Source organism: Haliotis rufescens, unplaced genomic scaffold (genome assembly GCF_023055435.1).
Source record: "Haliotis rufescens isolate VD_foot unplaced genomic scaffold, xgHalRufe1.0.p SCAF_31, whole genome shotgun sequence".
In the NCBI taxonomy this organism is placed as follows: Eukaryota; Metazoa; Mollusca; class Gastropoda; order Lepetellida; family Haliotidae; genus Haliotis; species Haliotis rufescens.
In genome coordinates this window covers 2501134-2520304 of record NW_025964013.1, presented here as the reverse complement: position 1 = coordinate 2520304, position 19171 = coordinate 2501134, and the positions used below count along the sequence as shown (strand labels likewise).

Sequence of the window (19171 nt, the reverse complement as noted above, 5' to 3'; positions counted from 1 at the left end):
ACACCAGCTTCCGTCTACTGACCTCCAGAATAACCACACCAGCTTCCGTCTACTGACCTCCCGAATAACTACACTAGCTTCCGTCTACTGACCTCCAGAATAACCACACCAGCTTCCGTCTACTGACCTCCAGAATAACTACACTAGCTTCCGTCTACTGACCTCCCGAATAACCACACTAGCTTCCGTCTACTGACCTCCAGAATAACCACACTAGCTTCCGTCTACTGACCTCCAGAATAACTACACCAGCTTCCATCTACTGACCTCCAGAATAACTACACCAGCTTCCGTCTACTGACCTCCAGAATAACTACACCAGCTTCCGTCTACTGACCTCCTGAATAACTACACCAGCTTCCATCTACTGACCTCCATAATAACTACACCAGCTTCCGTCTACTGACCTCCTGAATAACTACACTAGCTTCCATCTACTGACCTCCAGAATAACTACACCAGCTTCCATCTACTGACCTCCAGAATAACTACACCAGCTTCCGTCTACTGACCTCCAGAATAACTACACCAGCTTCCATCTACTGACCTCCAGAATAAACACACTAGCTTCCGTCTACCGACCTCCTGAATAACAACACTACCTTCCATCTACTGACCTCCTGAATAACCACACTAACTTCCGTCTACTGACCTCCAGAATAACACTAGTTTCAATATACTGACATCAAGAATAACAACACTAACTTCATTCACACTAGCTTCCATCTACTGACCTCAATAATAACCACACTGGCTTCCATCTACTGACATCCATAATAACCACACTGGCTTCCATCTACTGACCTCCATAATAACCACACTGGCTCCCATCTACTGACCACAAAAATAACCACACTGGATTCCATCTACTGACCTCCAGATAACCACACTAACTTCCATATACTCACCATGCTCACCCCCAGAATATTCATTCACACCAGCTTCCGTCTACTGACCTCCAGAATAAACACACTAACTTCTGTCTACTCACCTCCGGCATAACCATACTAGCTTCCATCTACTGACCTCTGGCATAACCACACTAGCTTCAATCTACTGGCCTCCAGAGTAACCACACTGGCTCCCATCTACTGACCTCCTGAATAACCAAACTATCTTTCATCTACGGACCACCAGAAAAACAACACTGGCTCCTATCTACTGACCTCCAGAATAACAACACTAAATTCCGTCTACTGACCTGAATAACCACACTAGCTTCCGTCTACTGACCTGAATAACCAAACTATCTTTCATCTACGGACCACCAGAAAAACAACACTGGCTCCTATCCACTGACCTCCAGAATAACAACACTAAATTCCGTCTACTGACCTGAATAACCACACTATATTCCGTCTACTGACCTCCTGAATAACAACACTAACTTCCATCTACTCACCCCCAGAATATTAATTCACACTAGAGTCCATCTGCTGACCTCAAGAATAACCACACTGGATTCCATCTACTGACCTCCAGAATAACCACACTAACTTCCATCTACTTACCCCCAGAATATTAATTCACACTAGAGTCCATCTGCTGACCTCAAGAATAACCACACTGGATTCCATCTACTGACCTCCAGAATAACCACACTAACTTCCATATACTCACCATGCTCACCCCCAGAATATTCATTCACACCAGCTTCCGTCTACTGACCTCCTGAATAAACACACTAACTTCTGTCTACTCACCTCCGGCATAACCATACTAGCTTCCATCTACTGACCTCTGGCATAACCACACTAGCTTCCATCTACTGACTTCCTGAATAACAACACTAACTTCCATCTACTCACCCCCAGAATATTAATTCACACTAGAGTCCATCTGCTGACCTCAATAATAACCACACTAGCTTCCATCTACTCACCTCCGGCATAGCCACACTAGCTTCCATCTACTGACCTCCTGAATAACCAAACTATCTTTCATCTACGGACCTCCATAATAACCAAACTAGCCTCCATCTACTGACCTCCTGAATAACCAAACTATCTTTCATCTACGGACCACCAGAAAAACAACACTGGCTCCTATCTACTGACCTCCAGAATAACAACACTAAATTCCGTCTACTGACCTGAATAACCACACTAGCTTCCGTCTACTGACCTCCTGAATAACAACACTAACTTCCATCTACTCACCCCCAGAATATTAATTCACACTAGAGTCCATCTGCTGACCTCAATAATAACCACACTAGCTTCCATCTACTGACCTCCAGAATAACCACACTAACTTCCATCTACTGACCTCCAGAATAACCACACTGGCTTCCATCTACTGACCTCCATAATAACCAAACTAGCCTCCATCTACTCACCTCCGGCATAACCACGCTAGCTTCCATCTACTGACCTCCAGAATAACCACACTAGCTTCCATCTACTCACCTCCGGCATAGCCACACTGGCTTCCATCTACTGACCTCCATAATAACCAAACTAGCCTCCATCTACTCACCTCCGGCATAACCACGCTAGCTTCCATCTACTGACCTCTGGCATAACCACACTAGCTTCCATCTACTGGCCTCCAGAGTAACCACACTGGCTCCCATCTACTGACCTCCTGAATAACCAAACTATCTTTCATCTACGGACCACCAGAAAAACAACACTGGCTCCTATCTACTGACCTCCAGAATAACAACACTGGCTCCCATCTACTGACCTCCTGAATAACCAAACTGGCTCCCATCTACAGACCTCCTGAATAACCAAACTATCTTTCATCTACTGACCTCCAGAATAACAACACTGGCTCCTATCTACTGACCTCCAGAATAACAACACTGGCTCCTATCGACTGACCTCCAGAAAAACAACACTGGCTCCTATCTACTGACCTCCAGAATAACCACACTGGCTTCCATCTACTGACCTCCAGAATAACCAAACTAGCCTCCATCTACTCACCTCCGGCATAACCACACTAGCTTCCATCTACTGACCTCTGGCATAACCACACTAGCTTCCATCTACTGGCCTCCAGAGTAACCACACTGGCTCCCATCTACTGACCTCCTGAATAACCAAACTATCTTTCATCTACGGACCACCAGAAAAACTACACTGGCTCCTATCTACTGACCTCCAGAATAACAACACTGGCTCCCATCTACTGACCTCCTGAATAACCAAACTGGCTCCCATCTACAGACCTCCTGAATAACCAAACTATCTTTCATCTACTGACCTCCAGAATAACAACACTGGCTCCTATCTACTGACCTCCAGAATAACAGCACTGGCTCCTATCGACTGACCTCCAGAATAACAGCACTGGCTCCCATCTACTGACCTCCAGAATAACCACACTGGCTTTCATCACCATCTCACAGAACAGCCGGGCCTCGTATGCTCCGTACTCAAACTGCTTCTGGGGCCCTCTGTTTTCCACACTCTCAGACAGCTGGCGACATGCTGACAGCACCGTCTAGGAAAACAAATAAATTTCAAAGTAGATTATTTTTACCAATTAATTTACAGTGTTTGTGAATTTATCTAAAACTAAAACAAGACTTTCTATATAACCTAGAGCAGTCATTGTGGACAATCAAGGTAAGTAAACAAACAGTGGCTGAATATTTCTTCCTATTTCTATTTATCACAAACTTTATGTCCAATGTTTTACATTTATTTACAGAAAAACATAAAAAAACACATGTGAGCCGTGAAGATGCGGGGAAGAATAGGTCTCCAGAAACCCATGCTTCCAATTAAAAGGCGACTATGCTTGTCGTAAGAGGCGACTAACGGGATCGGGTGGTCAGGCTCACTGACTCGGTTGATGCATGTCATCGTATCCCAATTGCGTGGATCGATGCTCATGATGTCAATCAATGGATTGTCTGGTCCAGACTCAATTGTTTACAGACCGCCGTCATACAGCTGGAATATTGCTGAGTTCGGCGTTAAACAACAAACAACAAGCAACAACAACTAAAAACACATGTAATCATAGAGAGTGAGTGAGTGAGCGGCTAACTTGGTTTTAACGCTGCTTTGAACAGTATTCCACTTATATCACAGAGTGTCAGGTTATTGTGGGAGGAAAGCCCAAAGTGATGCAGAACTAAGATATTTACAACTTCGGTGAAACCAATGAGCACCGGTACGGAGCTGACAAACCTTGAAACATAATCATAGAATTCTGGGACACTTTAAATGTCTGGGTTGTCCTTGTGACCTAATCATAGAATTCTGTGACACTTTAAATGTCTGGGTTGTCCATGTGGCCTAATCATAGAATTCTGTGACACTTTAAATGTCTGGGTTGTCCATGTGCCCTAATCATAGAATTCTGTGACACTTTAAATGTCTGGGTTGTCCATGTGCCCTAATCATAGAATTCTGTGACACTTTAAATGTCTGGGTTGTCCATGTGCCCTTATCATAGAATTCTGGGACACTTTAAATGTCTGGGTTGTCCATGTGCCCTAATCATAGAAAGGACAACACTTGAGGAAAGCAACATAAAATCTCCCACCTACCATGTTTGGTTCAGCATACACCACCATGTAATCGACATCACTGTCAGGGGTAGATAACCCATACATGTAGCTCCCTGCCCGGGCCACCAGGAGTATTTGGCTGGGCTCCATCTTCTTGACTGGTCCTCCGATCATCTCCATCAGCTTCACCAGACTCGAGCGCTCATCCTCAATACCTGCACAGAGAACGACTCTCTCACAACTATATTACACATGAGGGCTGGACATAGTGATCACTGTACTTAAGGTGGACTTGTATAGCCGATATGCTGGACATAGTGATCACTGTACTTAAGGTGGACTTGTAGAGCTGATATGCTGGACATAGTGATCACTGTACTTAAGGTGGACTTGTAGAGCTGATACGCTTAGCAGATTGTTTGGATCCATTTAACAATGGTCACAAAATGAACCCCTCCTTTTACTAACTTCCTCTTCCACACATGCACGGCATCAGGGCTAGATGGTCAGACTGGTGACACATCGCGACCCCTAATCAGAGATAGATGATAAGACAGGTGGCACATCACGACCCCCAATAAGGGCTAGATGATAAGACAGGTAGCACATAGCGACCCCTAATCAGAGATAGATGATTAAATAGGTGGCACATAGCAACCCCCAATCAGAGATAGATGATAAGACAGGTGGCACATCGCGACCCCTAATCAGGGCTAGATGATAAGACAGGTGGCACATTGCGACCCCCAATCAGAGATAGATGATAAGACAGGTGGCACATCGCGACCCCTAATCAGGGCTAGATGATTAGATAGGTGGCACATAGCGACCCCCAATCAGAGATAGATGATAAGACAGTTGGCACATCGCGACCCCTAATCAGGGCTAGATGATAAGACAGGTGACACATAGCGACCCCTAATCAGAGATAGATGATAAGACAGGTGGCACATAGCGTAACCTAATCAGTGCTAGATGATCAGACCGGAGACATGTTAAGACCCCAAATCAGTGCTAAATGGTCAGGCAGATGACACATTGCGACCCCCAATCAGGGCTAGATGATCAGACAGATGACACATCGTGACCCACCAATCAGTGATAAATGGTCATACAGATGACGCATCACAACCTCCAATCAGGGCAAGATGATCAGACAGGTGACACATCGTGACCCACCAATCAGTGCTAAATGGTCATACAGATGACACATCGTAACCTCCATCAGGGCAAGATGATCAGACAGGTGACACATCGTGACCCACCAATCAGTGATAAATGGTCAGGCAGATGACGCATCTCAACCTCCAGTCAGGGCTAGATGATCAGACAGGTGACACATCGTGACCAACCAATCAGTGATAAATGGTCATACAGATGACGCATCGCAACCTCCAATCAGGGCAAGATGATCAGACGGGTGACACATCGTGACCCACCAATCAGTGCTAAATGGTCATACAGATGACACATCGTAACCTCCAATCAGGGCAAGATGATCAGACAGGTGACACATCGTGACCCCCAATCAGGGCCAGATGGTCAGATAGATGACACATCGTGACCCCCCAATCAGGGCCAGATGGTCAGATAGATGACACATCGCAGCCTCCAATCAGTGCCAGATGGTCAGAGAGATGACACATCGTAACCTCCCAATCAGGGCCAGATGGTCAGATAGATGACACATCGTGACCCCCCAATCAGGGCCAGATGGTCAGATAGATGACACATCGTGACCCCCCAATCAGGGCCAGATGGTCAGATAGATGACACATCGCAGCCTCCAATCAGGGCCAGATGGTCAGATAGATGACACATCGTAACCTCCAATCAGGTCATCAGGGCTAGATGATCAGACTAGACAACATAGTGTGACCCTTTCATCCACAAGCATGCCATAAGAACAGTGATGGTACTTGGGTTTAACAATGCAGCTAAGACTTGGATGTATTCGCAAGTGCATGATTTTAAAATTAGGCACTTATTCTTTGGTATCTATGGTATTTATGACAGGGTTCCTGTGCAAACACACTGGGCATAAATACATGGGAACATGTCTTGTCAGAGACACAACAAAGACAAGACACAGCGTACATAATCTTAAAGTGTCAGAACGGTTGTGTGTGAGACATGATATTTCCTAAAACAAACATGGGACAGAGAAAACTATGTATCCCTGATCTTGCATTTCACGTGTTATGTTTAACTAAGGAGACTTTGATCTACGACTGTTAAACAAACTACATCTGAATCACCGGTCGACAGTCTCAACATCAGCCCAGCAGGCACATCTGGGAACTGTGTCCAGGAACTGTGTACATACATGTGAGAGGATGGAGTTGTCTCCCTTGTAGCCTCATCGACGCCATCCAGCCACCAATGACTTGTTCTAATTCTGCTGGCTTTGAAAACTGGAATGACTTGAGCTTAGCATCAAGTTCCTCTTTCCATTCGACGAGGATGGGGAAGAACTCGTGTTTGGTACCCCCACCTTCCTGTAAAACACAAACATCCAACAATCATGATCACACTCATCAGCACTAGGAAACTAGGCAGATGTAAACAAACCTTTTACAAATTTCATCTTTGATTGGGAATTAAATATTTTTCATGCGCCTTTGGCCCTATGTGGGCCAATTTTAACATGTATGTTACATAAATTTTACCCTGTGTTGCATTGGTAATTGTAACAGGCCATAAATTAATTACAAGAAAACAGCATATTATCACTATCCCCTGCCATGGGGCACACGAGAATTTTATTTGTTCAATTTAAGTGAATATAAAAAATAAACAAAGAGTCCGAAAAAGTCTGAAGAAGAGATAGGCACAAGGGTTGTGTAGAAACAAAGTTGAAAAGCATGGAGCAAGGGACATAACTCTGTACAAAAAATATGTTACCGCATCAAATTTCGAACTCAGTCTTGACAAGTATTTCTTATTTAAGAAAACAAACTTTCATTCATATAGTTTCAATAGTTTCTGAGAAAACATGTCCCCATTTCATGCAGTATGCACTAAGTTGAAAAGCACACAGCAAAAAATATTTTTTATTTCCTCTCACACTACGTTAGAAGTTTTTAAGATAAATTTTCAACAGGTTTAATTGTAGTTTTTTAAATAATGTATAAAGTAATTGAGTTTGGCTAAAACATTTTACTTATTTCTGGTCAGCGGATTAAAGTCATTTCATTGTTAGTCATTTCATTGGTCTGTCGTAGTTCCCGAAAGGTAGTCTGACGTGACCTGTAATGGAATGTCCTCGGCGATAGTGAGAACTTGCATCTGATTTTAATGAGATTGAGGTAATCTAAGCATTAATTGTTTATTGTTAAGCAGGTTTATCTCTGCAGCGGTTGTAATATGTATATATATTATGTGAATACAACATGACCTTAACCACAGCATCACTTCATGATGTAAATCTATGGTTCTTGGGTATATGGGTGAGTGAGGTTTAACACCGTTTTGAATAGTACTTCAGTTATATCATGTTAGCTTGGTGAGCGAGAAAAGCTCTGAGCAACGTAGGTCCCACATGTTGACCACTTCAGTGAAACCCACGAAAACGAGTATGGTGCTGACAAACCAAGAAACATAATCATGACAAATGTTGGATTCAAACCTATAATCACAGGTTTCTGGAATGCCAAAAGAATTCAACTCCACGCTGTGCCCCAGATTACTTGGACTACAGTGACCAGCCGCTCTATTCATGCCGTTCTCGCAATTACTGCTCATGGCCATCTATAGTACGAGATTTTAGTATCTTGCAGTGGGGTAGAAGAGTGGGGGCGGAGTGGGCAAGCGGTCAAAAGCCCCATGTTAGCAAGCACCAGGTGCTGAGATCATATCCTGCTAGTGTCCGGGTTGTTATTCAGCCTTGGAACCAACAATGTTTACAGGTGTTTATAGTGTTGTCACTACCCCTAGTGTACAGTACATACACCCTGTGCACTCGAAAGAACCCACTTGTCCAATGGTAGATGACCAGATGGTGGAAACACGAATACGTACATATACCCGAAACACAAGTGTAAACACGCGTGGTGTCCCTCTGGGCAAGTGACTTGGTTCAAATGTGCCTCTGGTCACGCAGCTGGGAATGGTTACCCGATATGTGAGGTTGATGTAAAAACCTCTAGTAACCCTGGGCAGCTTGGGTTGTACTTCCTTAGGGAGTTGAGAATGATAACTGGAATGCAAACGGATCCACTGGTCGGGGATCAAATAAAACCGCATTTGAGCAGACACTAGTACCTGGATATCTGCGGTATAAAAATGGATAGTATAAAATTTTAAATCTTACATGATTTTACTAGCTGTTTCAGATAGTTATATACAGTATCCCAAGCCATCACTATTCTAAATATATCGCTGGATCAACTAGTTTCATGGAGTCACAGGATCACCTTCATAGCGATAGAATATCCGATATTCTGAACGTCATAAACCACCTGTCATGACATACCTCAGAGCTCCAGATAACTTTTTGAGCAGTTGAGTTTTTACTCTAGGGTTTCTATCTTAATTGGGTTTTTTACAATTTTCATTTGGTAACCAATATTTTTTCACTCATCTATTCATCACTCTATTGGGTTTTTTGCCAAATTAGTGAACGTTTTAAGATTTAAAAAAAAATGAAATAATGTTTTTAGATGTATATAACTGTGCAAAATATAGAGGCTTGAAAGTAAATTAGCCCCTTTGTACGTATCCTGAAAAAGCTTTATTGGGTATTTACGCACGATGTTTTTATACCTTTGAGTTTTTCATTTAATGCATGCGATTTTGAACGCAAGTTAATTGAAAGTAATTGGGTTTTGAATATTTGTGGGGGAGTATTTTACGCAAATACGCTTCTTATCTGTAGCTCTGATACCTACAACTCAGTAAACATCAGTGTCGGAAATAACTGCCTGCCGCCTGCCCATAGCTGGTTACTTTTCTGTCGGGCTGATTGAAACCTTCCACCTTCCCGAATGTCTGGCAGATAATTTTAAGATTACTTACGCATTCAGTTTTATCACATCTCCTTGTAGATTCTCAAATAATTGTTTGCATTATTTCAACAGAATCAAGATCTTATTTGTCTCTTATTTTATTGGACATTCTTTAATATTTAAAATGTCTGAATGCTTGTAGGTAACTTTGAAGATGGACAGGCAACACTAATGGGACATTTGACTGACTGTCTTGTTGGGTTTTAAAATTTCAAACACTGGTAAACATGTCTTACCTGATACATTGACTTGAGGATGTCCAATGCTTTCCTGCCTATGTCAGACAAGTCTCCCTCCACCACCTGACTACAGACAGACCGCCCGGCCAGGACCCGCTCAAGGTGGTGCAGGAGTCTACACAACACAGTAACAACGTGTCAGACAAGTCACCCTCCTCCACCTGACTACAGACCGACCGCCTGGCCAGGACCCGCTCAAGGTGGTGCAGGAGTCTACACAACACAGTAACAATGTGTCAGACAAGTCTCCCTCCTCCACCTGACTACAGACAGAACGCCCAGCCAGGACCCGCTCAAGGTGGTGCAGGACACTACACAACACAGTAACAATGTGTCAGACAAGTCTCCCTCCTCCACCTGACTACAGACAAACCGACCGGCCAGGACCCGCTCAAGGTGGTGCAGGAGTCTACACAACACAGTAACAATGTGTCAGACAAGTCTCCCTCCTCCACCTGACTACAGACAGACCACCCGGCCAGGACCCGCTCAAGGTGGTGCAGGAGTCTACACAACACAGTAACAATGTGTCAGACAAGTCATCCTCCACCTGACTACACACAGACTGCCTGGCCAGGACCCGCTCAAGGTGGTGCAGGAGTCTAAACCATACAGTAACAACGCATAAGACAAGTCTCCCTCCACCACCTGACTACACACAGACCGACCGGCCAGGACCCGCTCAAGGTGGTGCAGGAGTCTACACAACACAGTAACAATGTGTCAGACAAGTCTCCCTCCTCCACCTGACTACAGACAGACCGACCGGCCAGGACCCGCTCAAGGTGGTGCAGGAGTCTACACCATACAGTAACAACGCATAAGACAAGTCTCCCTCCACCACCTCACTACAGACAGACCATCCGGCCAGGACCCGCTCAAGGTGGTGCAGGTGTCTACACAACACAGTAACAACGCATAAGACAAGTCTCCCTCCTCCACCTGACAACACACAGACCACCCGGCCAGGACCCGCTCAAGGTGGTGCAGGAGTCTACACAACACAGTAACAATGTGTCAGACAAGTCTCCCTCCACCACCTGACTACAGACAAACCATCCAGCCAGGACCCGCTCAAGGTGGTGCAGGAGTCTACACCATACAGTAACAATGTGTCAGACAAGTCACCCTCCTCCACCTGACAACAGACAGACCGCCCCACCAGGACCTGCTCAAGGTGGTGCAGGAGTCTACACAACACAGTAACAATGTGTCAGACAAGTCATCCTCCCTCCTCCACCTGACAACAGACAGACCGCCCAGCCAGGACCCGCTCAAGGTGGTGCAGGAGTCTGCACAACAAAGTAACAACGTGTCAGACAAGTCATCCTCCACCACCTGACTACACACAGACCGCCCGGCCAGGACCCGCTCAAGGTGGTGCAGGAGTCTGCACAACAAAGTAACAATGTGTCAGACAAGTCTCCCTCCTCCACCTGACTACAGACAGCCCATCCGGCCAGGACCTGCTCAAGGTGGTGCAGGAGTCTACACAACACAGTAACAATGTGTCAGACAAGTCTCCCTCCTCCACCTGACTACAGACAGACCACCCGGCCAGGACCCGCTCAAGGTGGTGCAGGAGTCTACACAACACAGTAACAACGCATAAGACAAGTCATCCTCCTCCACCTGACTACAGACAGACTGCCCGGCCAGGACCCGATCAAGGTGGTGCAGGAGTCTACACAACACAGTAACAATGTGTCAGACAAGTCATCCTCCCTCCTCCACCTGACAACAGACAGACCGCCCAGCCAGGACCCGCTCAAGGTGGTGCAGGAGTCTGCACAACAAAGTAACAACGTGTCAGACAAGTCATCCTCCACCACCTGACTACACACAGACCGCCCGGCCAGGACCCGCTCAAGGTGGTGCAGGAGTCTGCACAACAAAGTAACAATGTGTCAGACAAGTCTCCCTCCTCCACCTGACTACACACAGACCACCCGGCCAGGACCTGCTCAAGGTGGTGAAGGTGTCTACACAACACAGTAACAACGCATAAGACAAGTCTCCCACCTCCACCTGACTACACACAGACCACCCGGCCAGGACCTGCTCAAGGTGGTGAAGGTGTCTACACAACACAGTAACAACGCATAAGACAAGTCTCCCTCCTCCACCTGACTACAGACAGACCACCCGGCCAGGACCCGCTCAAGGTGGTGCAGGAGTCTACACAACACAGTAACAATGTGTCAGACAAGTCTCCCTCCTCCACCTGACTACAGACAGACCACCCGGCCAGGACCCGCTCAAGGTGGTGCAGGAGTCTACACAACACAGTAACAATGTGTCAGACAAGTCATCCTCCACCTGACTACACACAGACTGCCTGGCCAGGACCCGCTCAAGGTGGTGCAGGAGTCTAAACCGTACAGTAACAACGCATAAGACAAGTCTCCCTCCACCACCTGACTACACACAGACCGACCGGCCAGGACCCGCTCAAGGTGGTGCAGGAGTCTACACAACACAGTAACAATGTGTCAGACAAGTCTCCCTCCTCCACCTGACTACAGACAGACCGACCGGCCAGGACCCGCTCAAGGTGGTGCAGGAGTCTACACCATACAGTAACAACGCATAAGACAAGTCTCCCTCCACCACCTCACTACAGACAGACCATCCGGCCAGGACCCGCTCAAGGTGGTGCAGGTGTCTACACAACACAGTAACAACGCATAAGACAAGTCTCCCTCCTCCACCTGACAACACACAGACCACCCGGCCAGGACCCGCTCAAGGTGGTGCAGGAGTCTACACAACACAGTAACAATGTGTCAGACAAGTCTCCCTCCACCACCTGACTACAGACAAACCATCCAGCCAGGACCCGCTCAAGGTGGTGCAGGAGTCTACACCATACAGTAACAATGTGTCAGACAAGTCACCCTCCTCCACCTGACAACAGACAGACCGCCCCACCAGGACCTGCTCAAGGTGGTGCAGGAGTCTACACAACACAGTAACAATGTGTCAGACAAGTCATCCTCCCTCCTCCACCTGACAACAGACAGACCGCCCAGCCAGGACCCGCTCAAGGTGGTGCAGGAGTCTGCACAACAAAGTAACAACGTGTCAGACAAGTCATCCTCCACCACCTGACTACACACAGACCGCCCGGCCAGGACCCGCTCAAGGTGGTGCAGGAGTCTGCACAACAAAGTAACAATGTGTCAGACAAGTCTCCCTCCTCCACCTGACTACACACAGACCACCCGGCCAGGACCTGCTCAAGGTGGTGAAGGTGTCTACACAACACAGTAACAACGCATAAGACAAGTCTCCCTCCACCACCTGACTACAGACAGACCGACTGGCCAGGACCCGCTCAAGGTGGTGCAGGAGTCTACACAACACAGTAACAATGTGTCATACAAGTCATCCTCCCTCCTCCACCTGACTACAGACAGACCACCCGGCCAGGACCCGCTCAAGGTGGTGCAGGAGTCTACACAACACAGTAACGATGTGTCAGACAAGTCATCCTCCTCCACCTGACTACAGACAGACCGCCCAGCCAGGACCCGCTCAAGGTGGTGCAGGAGTCTACACAACACAGTAACAATGTGTCAGACAAGTCATCCTCCCTCCTCATCCTGACTACAGACAGACCATCCGGCCAGGACCCGCTCAAGGTGGTGCAGGAGTCTACACAACACAGTTACAACGCATAAGACAAGTCTCCCTCCACCACCTGACTACAGACAGACCGACCAGCCAGGACCCGCTCAAGGTGGTGCAGGAGTCTACACAACACAGTAACAATGTGTCAGACAAGTCATCTTCCCTCCTCCACCTGACTACAGACAGACCACCCGGCCAGGACCCGCTCAAGGTGGTGCAGGAGTCTACACAATCCAGTAACAATGTGTCAGACAAGTCATCCTCCCTCCTCATCCTGACAACAGACAGACCACACGGCCAGGACCCGCTTAAGGTGGTGCAGGAGTCTACACAACACAGTAACAATGTGTCAGACAAGTCATCCTCCCTCCTCCACCTGACAACAGACAGACCACCCGGCCAGGACCCGCTCAAGGTGGTGCAGGAGTCTACACAATACAGTAACGATGTGTCAGACAAGTCATCCTCCTCCACCTGACTACAGACAGACCGCCCGGCCAGGACCTGCTCAAGGTGGTGCAGGAGTCTACACAACACAGTAACAATGTGTCAGACAAGTCATCCTCCCTCCTCCACCTGACTACAGACAGCCCATCCGGCCAGGACCTGCTCAAGGTGGTGCAGGAGTCTACACAACACAGTAACAATGTGTCAGACAAGTCTCCCTCCTCCACCTGACTACAGACAGACCACCCGGCCAGGACCCGCTCAAGGTGGTGCAGGAGTCTACACAACACAGTAACAACGCATAAGACAAGTCATCCTCCTCCACCTGACTACAGACAGACTGCCCGGCCAGGACCCGATCAAGGTGGTGCAGGAGTCTACACAACACAGTAACAATGTGTCAGACAAGTCATCCTCCCTCCTCCACCTGACAACAGACAGACCGCCCAGCCAGGACCCGCTCAAGGTGGTGCAGGAGTCTGCACAACAAAGTAACAACGTGTCAGACAAGTCATCCTCCACCACCTGACTACACACAGACCGCCCGGCCAGGACCCGCTCAAGGTGGTGCAGGAGTCTGCACAACAAAGTAACAATGTGTCAGACAAGTCTCCCTCCTCCACCTGACTACACACAGACCACCCGGCCAGGACCTGCTCAAGGTGGTGAAGGTGTCTACACAACACAGTAACAACGCATAAGACAAGTCTCCCACCTCCACCTGACTACACACAGACCGCCCGGCCAGGACCTGCTCAAGGTGGTGCAGGAGTCTACACAACACAGTAACAATGTGTCAGACAAGTCATCCTCCCTCCTCATCCTGACTACAGACAGACCACACGGCCAGGACCCGCTTAAGGTGGTGCAGGAGTCTACACAACACAGTAACAATGTGTCAGACAAGTCATCCTCCCTCCTCCACCTGACTACAGACAGACCAACCGGCCAGGACCTGCTCAAGGTGGTGCAGGAGTCTACACAACACAGTAACAACGCATAAGACAAGTCTCCCTCCACCACCTGACTACAGACAGACCGACTGGCCAGGACCCGCTCAAGGTGGTGCAGGAGTCTACACAACACAGTAACAATGTGTCATACAAGTCATCCTCCCTCCTCCACCTGACTACAGACAGACCACCCGGCCAGGACCCGCTCAAGGTGGTGCAGGAGTCTACACAACACAGTAATGATGTGTCAGACAAGTCATCCTCCTCCACCTGACTACAGACAGACCGCCCAGCCAGGACCCGCTCAAGGTGGTGCAGGAGTCTACACAACACAGTAACAATGTGTCAGACAAGTCATCCTCCCTCCTCATCCTGACTACAGACAGACCATCCGGCCAGGACCCGCTCAAGGTGGTGCAGGAGTCTACACAACACAGTTACAACGCATAAGACAAGTCTCCCTCCACCACCTGACTACAGACAGACCACCCGGCCAGGACCCGCTCAAGGTGGTGCAGGAGTCTACACAATACAGTAACGATGTGTCAGACAAGTCATCTTCCCTCCTCCACCTGACTACAGACAGACCACCCGGCCAGGACCCGCTCAAGGTGGTGCAGGAGTCTACACAATACAGTAACAATGTGTCAGACAAGTCATACTCCTCCACCTGACAACAGACAGACCGCCCGGCCAGGACCCGCTCAAGGTGGTGCAGGAGTCTACACAACACAGTAACAATGTGTCAGACAAGTCATCCTCCCTCCTCATCCTGACAACAGACAGACCACACGGCAAGGACCCGCTTAAGGTGGTGCAGGAGTCTACACAACACAGTAACAATGTGTCAGACAAGTCATCCTCCCTCCTCCACCTGACAACAGACAGACCACCCGGCCAGGACCCGCTCAAGGTGGTGCAGGAGTCTACACAATACAGTAACGATGTGTCAGACAAGTCATCCTCCTCCACCTGACTACAGACAGACCGCCCGGCCAGGACCTGCTCAAGGTGGTGCAGGAGTCTACACAACACAGTAACAATGTGTCAGACAAGTCATCCTCCCTCCTCCACCTGACTACAGACAGCCCATCCGGCCAGGACCTGCTCAAGGTGGTGCAGGGGTCACACAACACAGTAAGAATGTGTCAGACAAGTCTCCCTCCTCCAACTGACTACAGACAGACCGACCGGCCAGGACCCGCTCAAGGTGGTGCAGGAGTCTACACAACACAGTAACAATGTGTCAGACAAGTCTCCCTCCTCCACCTGACTACAGACAGACCACCCGGCCAGGACCCGCTCAAGGTGGTGCAGGAGTCTACACAACACAGTAACAACGCATAAGACAAGTCATCCTCCTCCACCTGACTACAGACAGACCGCCCGGCCAGGACCCGCTCAAGGTGGTGCAGGAGTCTACACAATACAGTAACAATGTGTCAGACAAGTCATCCTCCTCCACCTGACTACAGACAGACTGCCCGGCCAGGACCCGATCAAGGTGGTGCAGGAGTCTACACAACACAGTAACAATGTGTCAGACAAGTCATCCTCCCTCCTCATCCTGACTACAGACAGACCATCCGGCCAGGACCCGCTCAAGGTGGTGCAGGAGTCTACACAACACAGTTACAACGCATAAGACAAGTCTCCCTCCACCACCTGACTACAGACAGACCGACCAGCCAGGACCCGCTCAAGGTGGTGCAGGAGTCTACACAACACAGTAACAATGTGTCAGACAAGTCATCTTCCCTCCTCCACCTGACTACAGACAGACCACCCGGCCAGGACCCGCTCAAGGTGGTGCATGAGTCTACACAATACAGTAACAATCTGTCAGACAAGTCATACTCCTCCACCTGACAACAGACAGACCGCCCGGCCAGGACCCGCTCAAGGTGGTGCAGGAGTCTACACAACACAGTAACAATGTGTCAGACAAGTCATCCTCCCTCCTCATCCTGACAACAGACAGACCGCCCGGCCAGGACCCGCTCAAGGTGGTGCAGGAGTCTACACAATACAGTAACAATGTGTCAGACAAGTCATCCTCCCTCCTCCACCTGACTACAGACAGACCGCCCAGCCAGGACCCGCTCAAGGTGGTGCAGGAGTCTACACAACACAGTAACAATGTGTCAGACAAGTCATCCTCCCTCCTCCACCTGACAACAGACAGACCGCCCGGCCAGGACCCGCTCAAGGTGGTGCAGGAGTCTGCACAACAAAGTAACAATGTGTCAGACAAGTCACCCTCCACCACCTGACTACACACAGACCGCCCGGCCAGGACCCGCTCAAGGTGGTGCAGGAGTCTGCACAACAAAGTAACAATGTGTCAGACAAGTCTCCCTCCTCCACCTGACTACACACAGACCACCCGGCCAGGACCTGCTCAAGGTGGTGAAGGTGTCTACACAACACAGTAACAACGCATAAGACAAGTCTCCCTCCTCCACCTGACTACACACAGACCGCCCGGCCAGGACCTGCTCAAGGTGGTGCAGGAGTCTACACAACACAGTAACAATGTGTCAGACAAGTCATCCTCCCTCCTCATCCTGACTACAGACAGACCACACGGCCAGGACCCACTCAAGGTGGTGCAGGAGTCTACACAACACAGTAACAATGTGTCAGACAAGTCATCCTCCCTCCTCCACCTGACAACAGACAGACCGCCCGGCCAGGACCCGCTCAAGGTGGTGCAGGAGTCTGCACAACAAAGTAACAACGTGTCAGACAAGTCACCCTCCACCACCTGACTACACACAGACCGCCCGGCCAGGACCCGCTCAAGGTGGTGCAGGAGTCTGCACAACAAAGTAACAATGTGTCAGACAAGTCTCCCTCCTCCACCTGACTACACACAGACCACCCAGCCAGGACCTGCTCAAGGTGGTGAAGGTGTCTACACAACACAGTAACAACGCATAAGACAAGTCTCCCTCCACCACCTGACTACAGACAGACCGACTGGCCAGGACCCGCTCAAGGTGGTGCAGGAGTCTACACAACACAGTAACAATGTGTCATACAAGTCATCCTCCCTCCTCCACCTGACTACAGACAGACCACCCGGCCAGGACCCGCTCAAGGTGGTGCAGGAGTCTACACAACACAGTAACGATGTGTCAGACAAGTCATCCTCCTCCACCTGACTACAGACAGACCGCCCGGCCAGGACCTGCTCAAGGTGGTGCAGGAGTCTACACAACACAGTAACAATGTGTCAGACAAGTCATCCTCCCTCCTCATCCTGACTACAGACAGACCATCCGGCCAGGACCCGCTCAAGGTGGTGCAGGAGTCTACACAACACAGTAACAACGCATAAGACAAGTCTCCCTCCACCACCTGATAAAGACAGACCGACCGGCCAGGACCCGCTCAAGGTGGTGCAGGAGTCTACACAACACAGTGACAACGCATAAGACAAGTCATCCTCCTCCACCTGACTACAGACAGACCGCCCGGCCAGGACCCGCTCAAGGTGGTGCAGGAGTCTACACAACACAGTAACAATGTGTCAGACAAGTCATCCTCCCTCCTCCACCTGACAACAGACAGACCACCCGGCCAGGACCCGCTCAAGGTGGTGCAGGAGTCTACACAACACAGTAACAATGTGTCAGACAAGTCACCCTCCACCACCTGACTACACACAGACCGCCCGGCCAGGACCCGCTCAAGGTGGTGCAGGAGTCTGCACAACAAAGTAACAATGTGTCAGACAAGTCTCCCTCCTCCACCTGACTACACACAGACCACCCGGCCAGGACCTGCTCAAGGTGGTGAAGGTGTCTACACAACACAGTAACAACGCATAAGACAAGTCTCCCTCCTCCACCTGACTACACACAGACCGCCCGGCCAGGACCTGCTCAAGGTGGTGCAGGAGTCTACACAACACAGTAACAATGTGTCAGACAAGTCATCCTCCCTCCTCATCCTGACTACAGACAGACCACACGGCCAGGACCCACTCAAGGTGGTGCAGGAGTCTACACAACACAGTAACAATGTGTCAGACAAGTCATCCTCCCTCCTCCACCTGACAACAGACAGACCGCCCGGCCAGGACCCGCTCAAGGTGGTGCAGGAGTCTGCACAACAAAGTAACAACGTGTCAGACAAGTCACCCTCCACCACCTGACTACACACAGACCGCCCGGCCAGGACCCGCTCAAGGTGGTGCAGGAGTCTGCACAACAAAGTAACAATGTGTCAGACAAGTCTCCCTCCTCCACCTGACTACACACAGACCACCCGGCCAGGACCTGCTCAAGGTGGTGAAGGTGTCTACACAACACAGTAACAACGCATAAGACAAGTCTCCCTCCACCACCTGACTACAGACAGACCGACTGGCCAGGACCCGCTCAAGGTGGTGCAGGAGTCTACACAACACAGTAA

At 49.1% G+C, this 19171-nt stretch overlaps 1 protein-coding gene across 1 annotated transcript in view; it reads right to left on the bottom strand.

The window, feature by feature from the left end:
• LOC124136771 overlaps nt 1-19171 on the bottom strand; it is a 48098-nt gene that overhangs the window by 11511 nt on the left and 17416 nt on the right. Inside the window, exons 8-11 of the mRNA XM_048380529.1 lie at nt 9714-9831; nt 6798-6969; nt 4511-4686; nt 3319-3453 (exon numbers count right to left, since the gene is read on the bottom strand). Coding sequence (XP_048236486.1) covers nt 3319-3453; nt 4511-4686; nt 6798-6969; nt 9714-9831 — 601 coding nt within the window. The remainder of the gene's footprint in view (nt 1-3318; nt 3454-4510; nt 4687-6797; nt 6970-9713; nt 9832-19171) is intronic.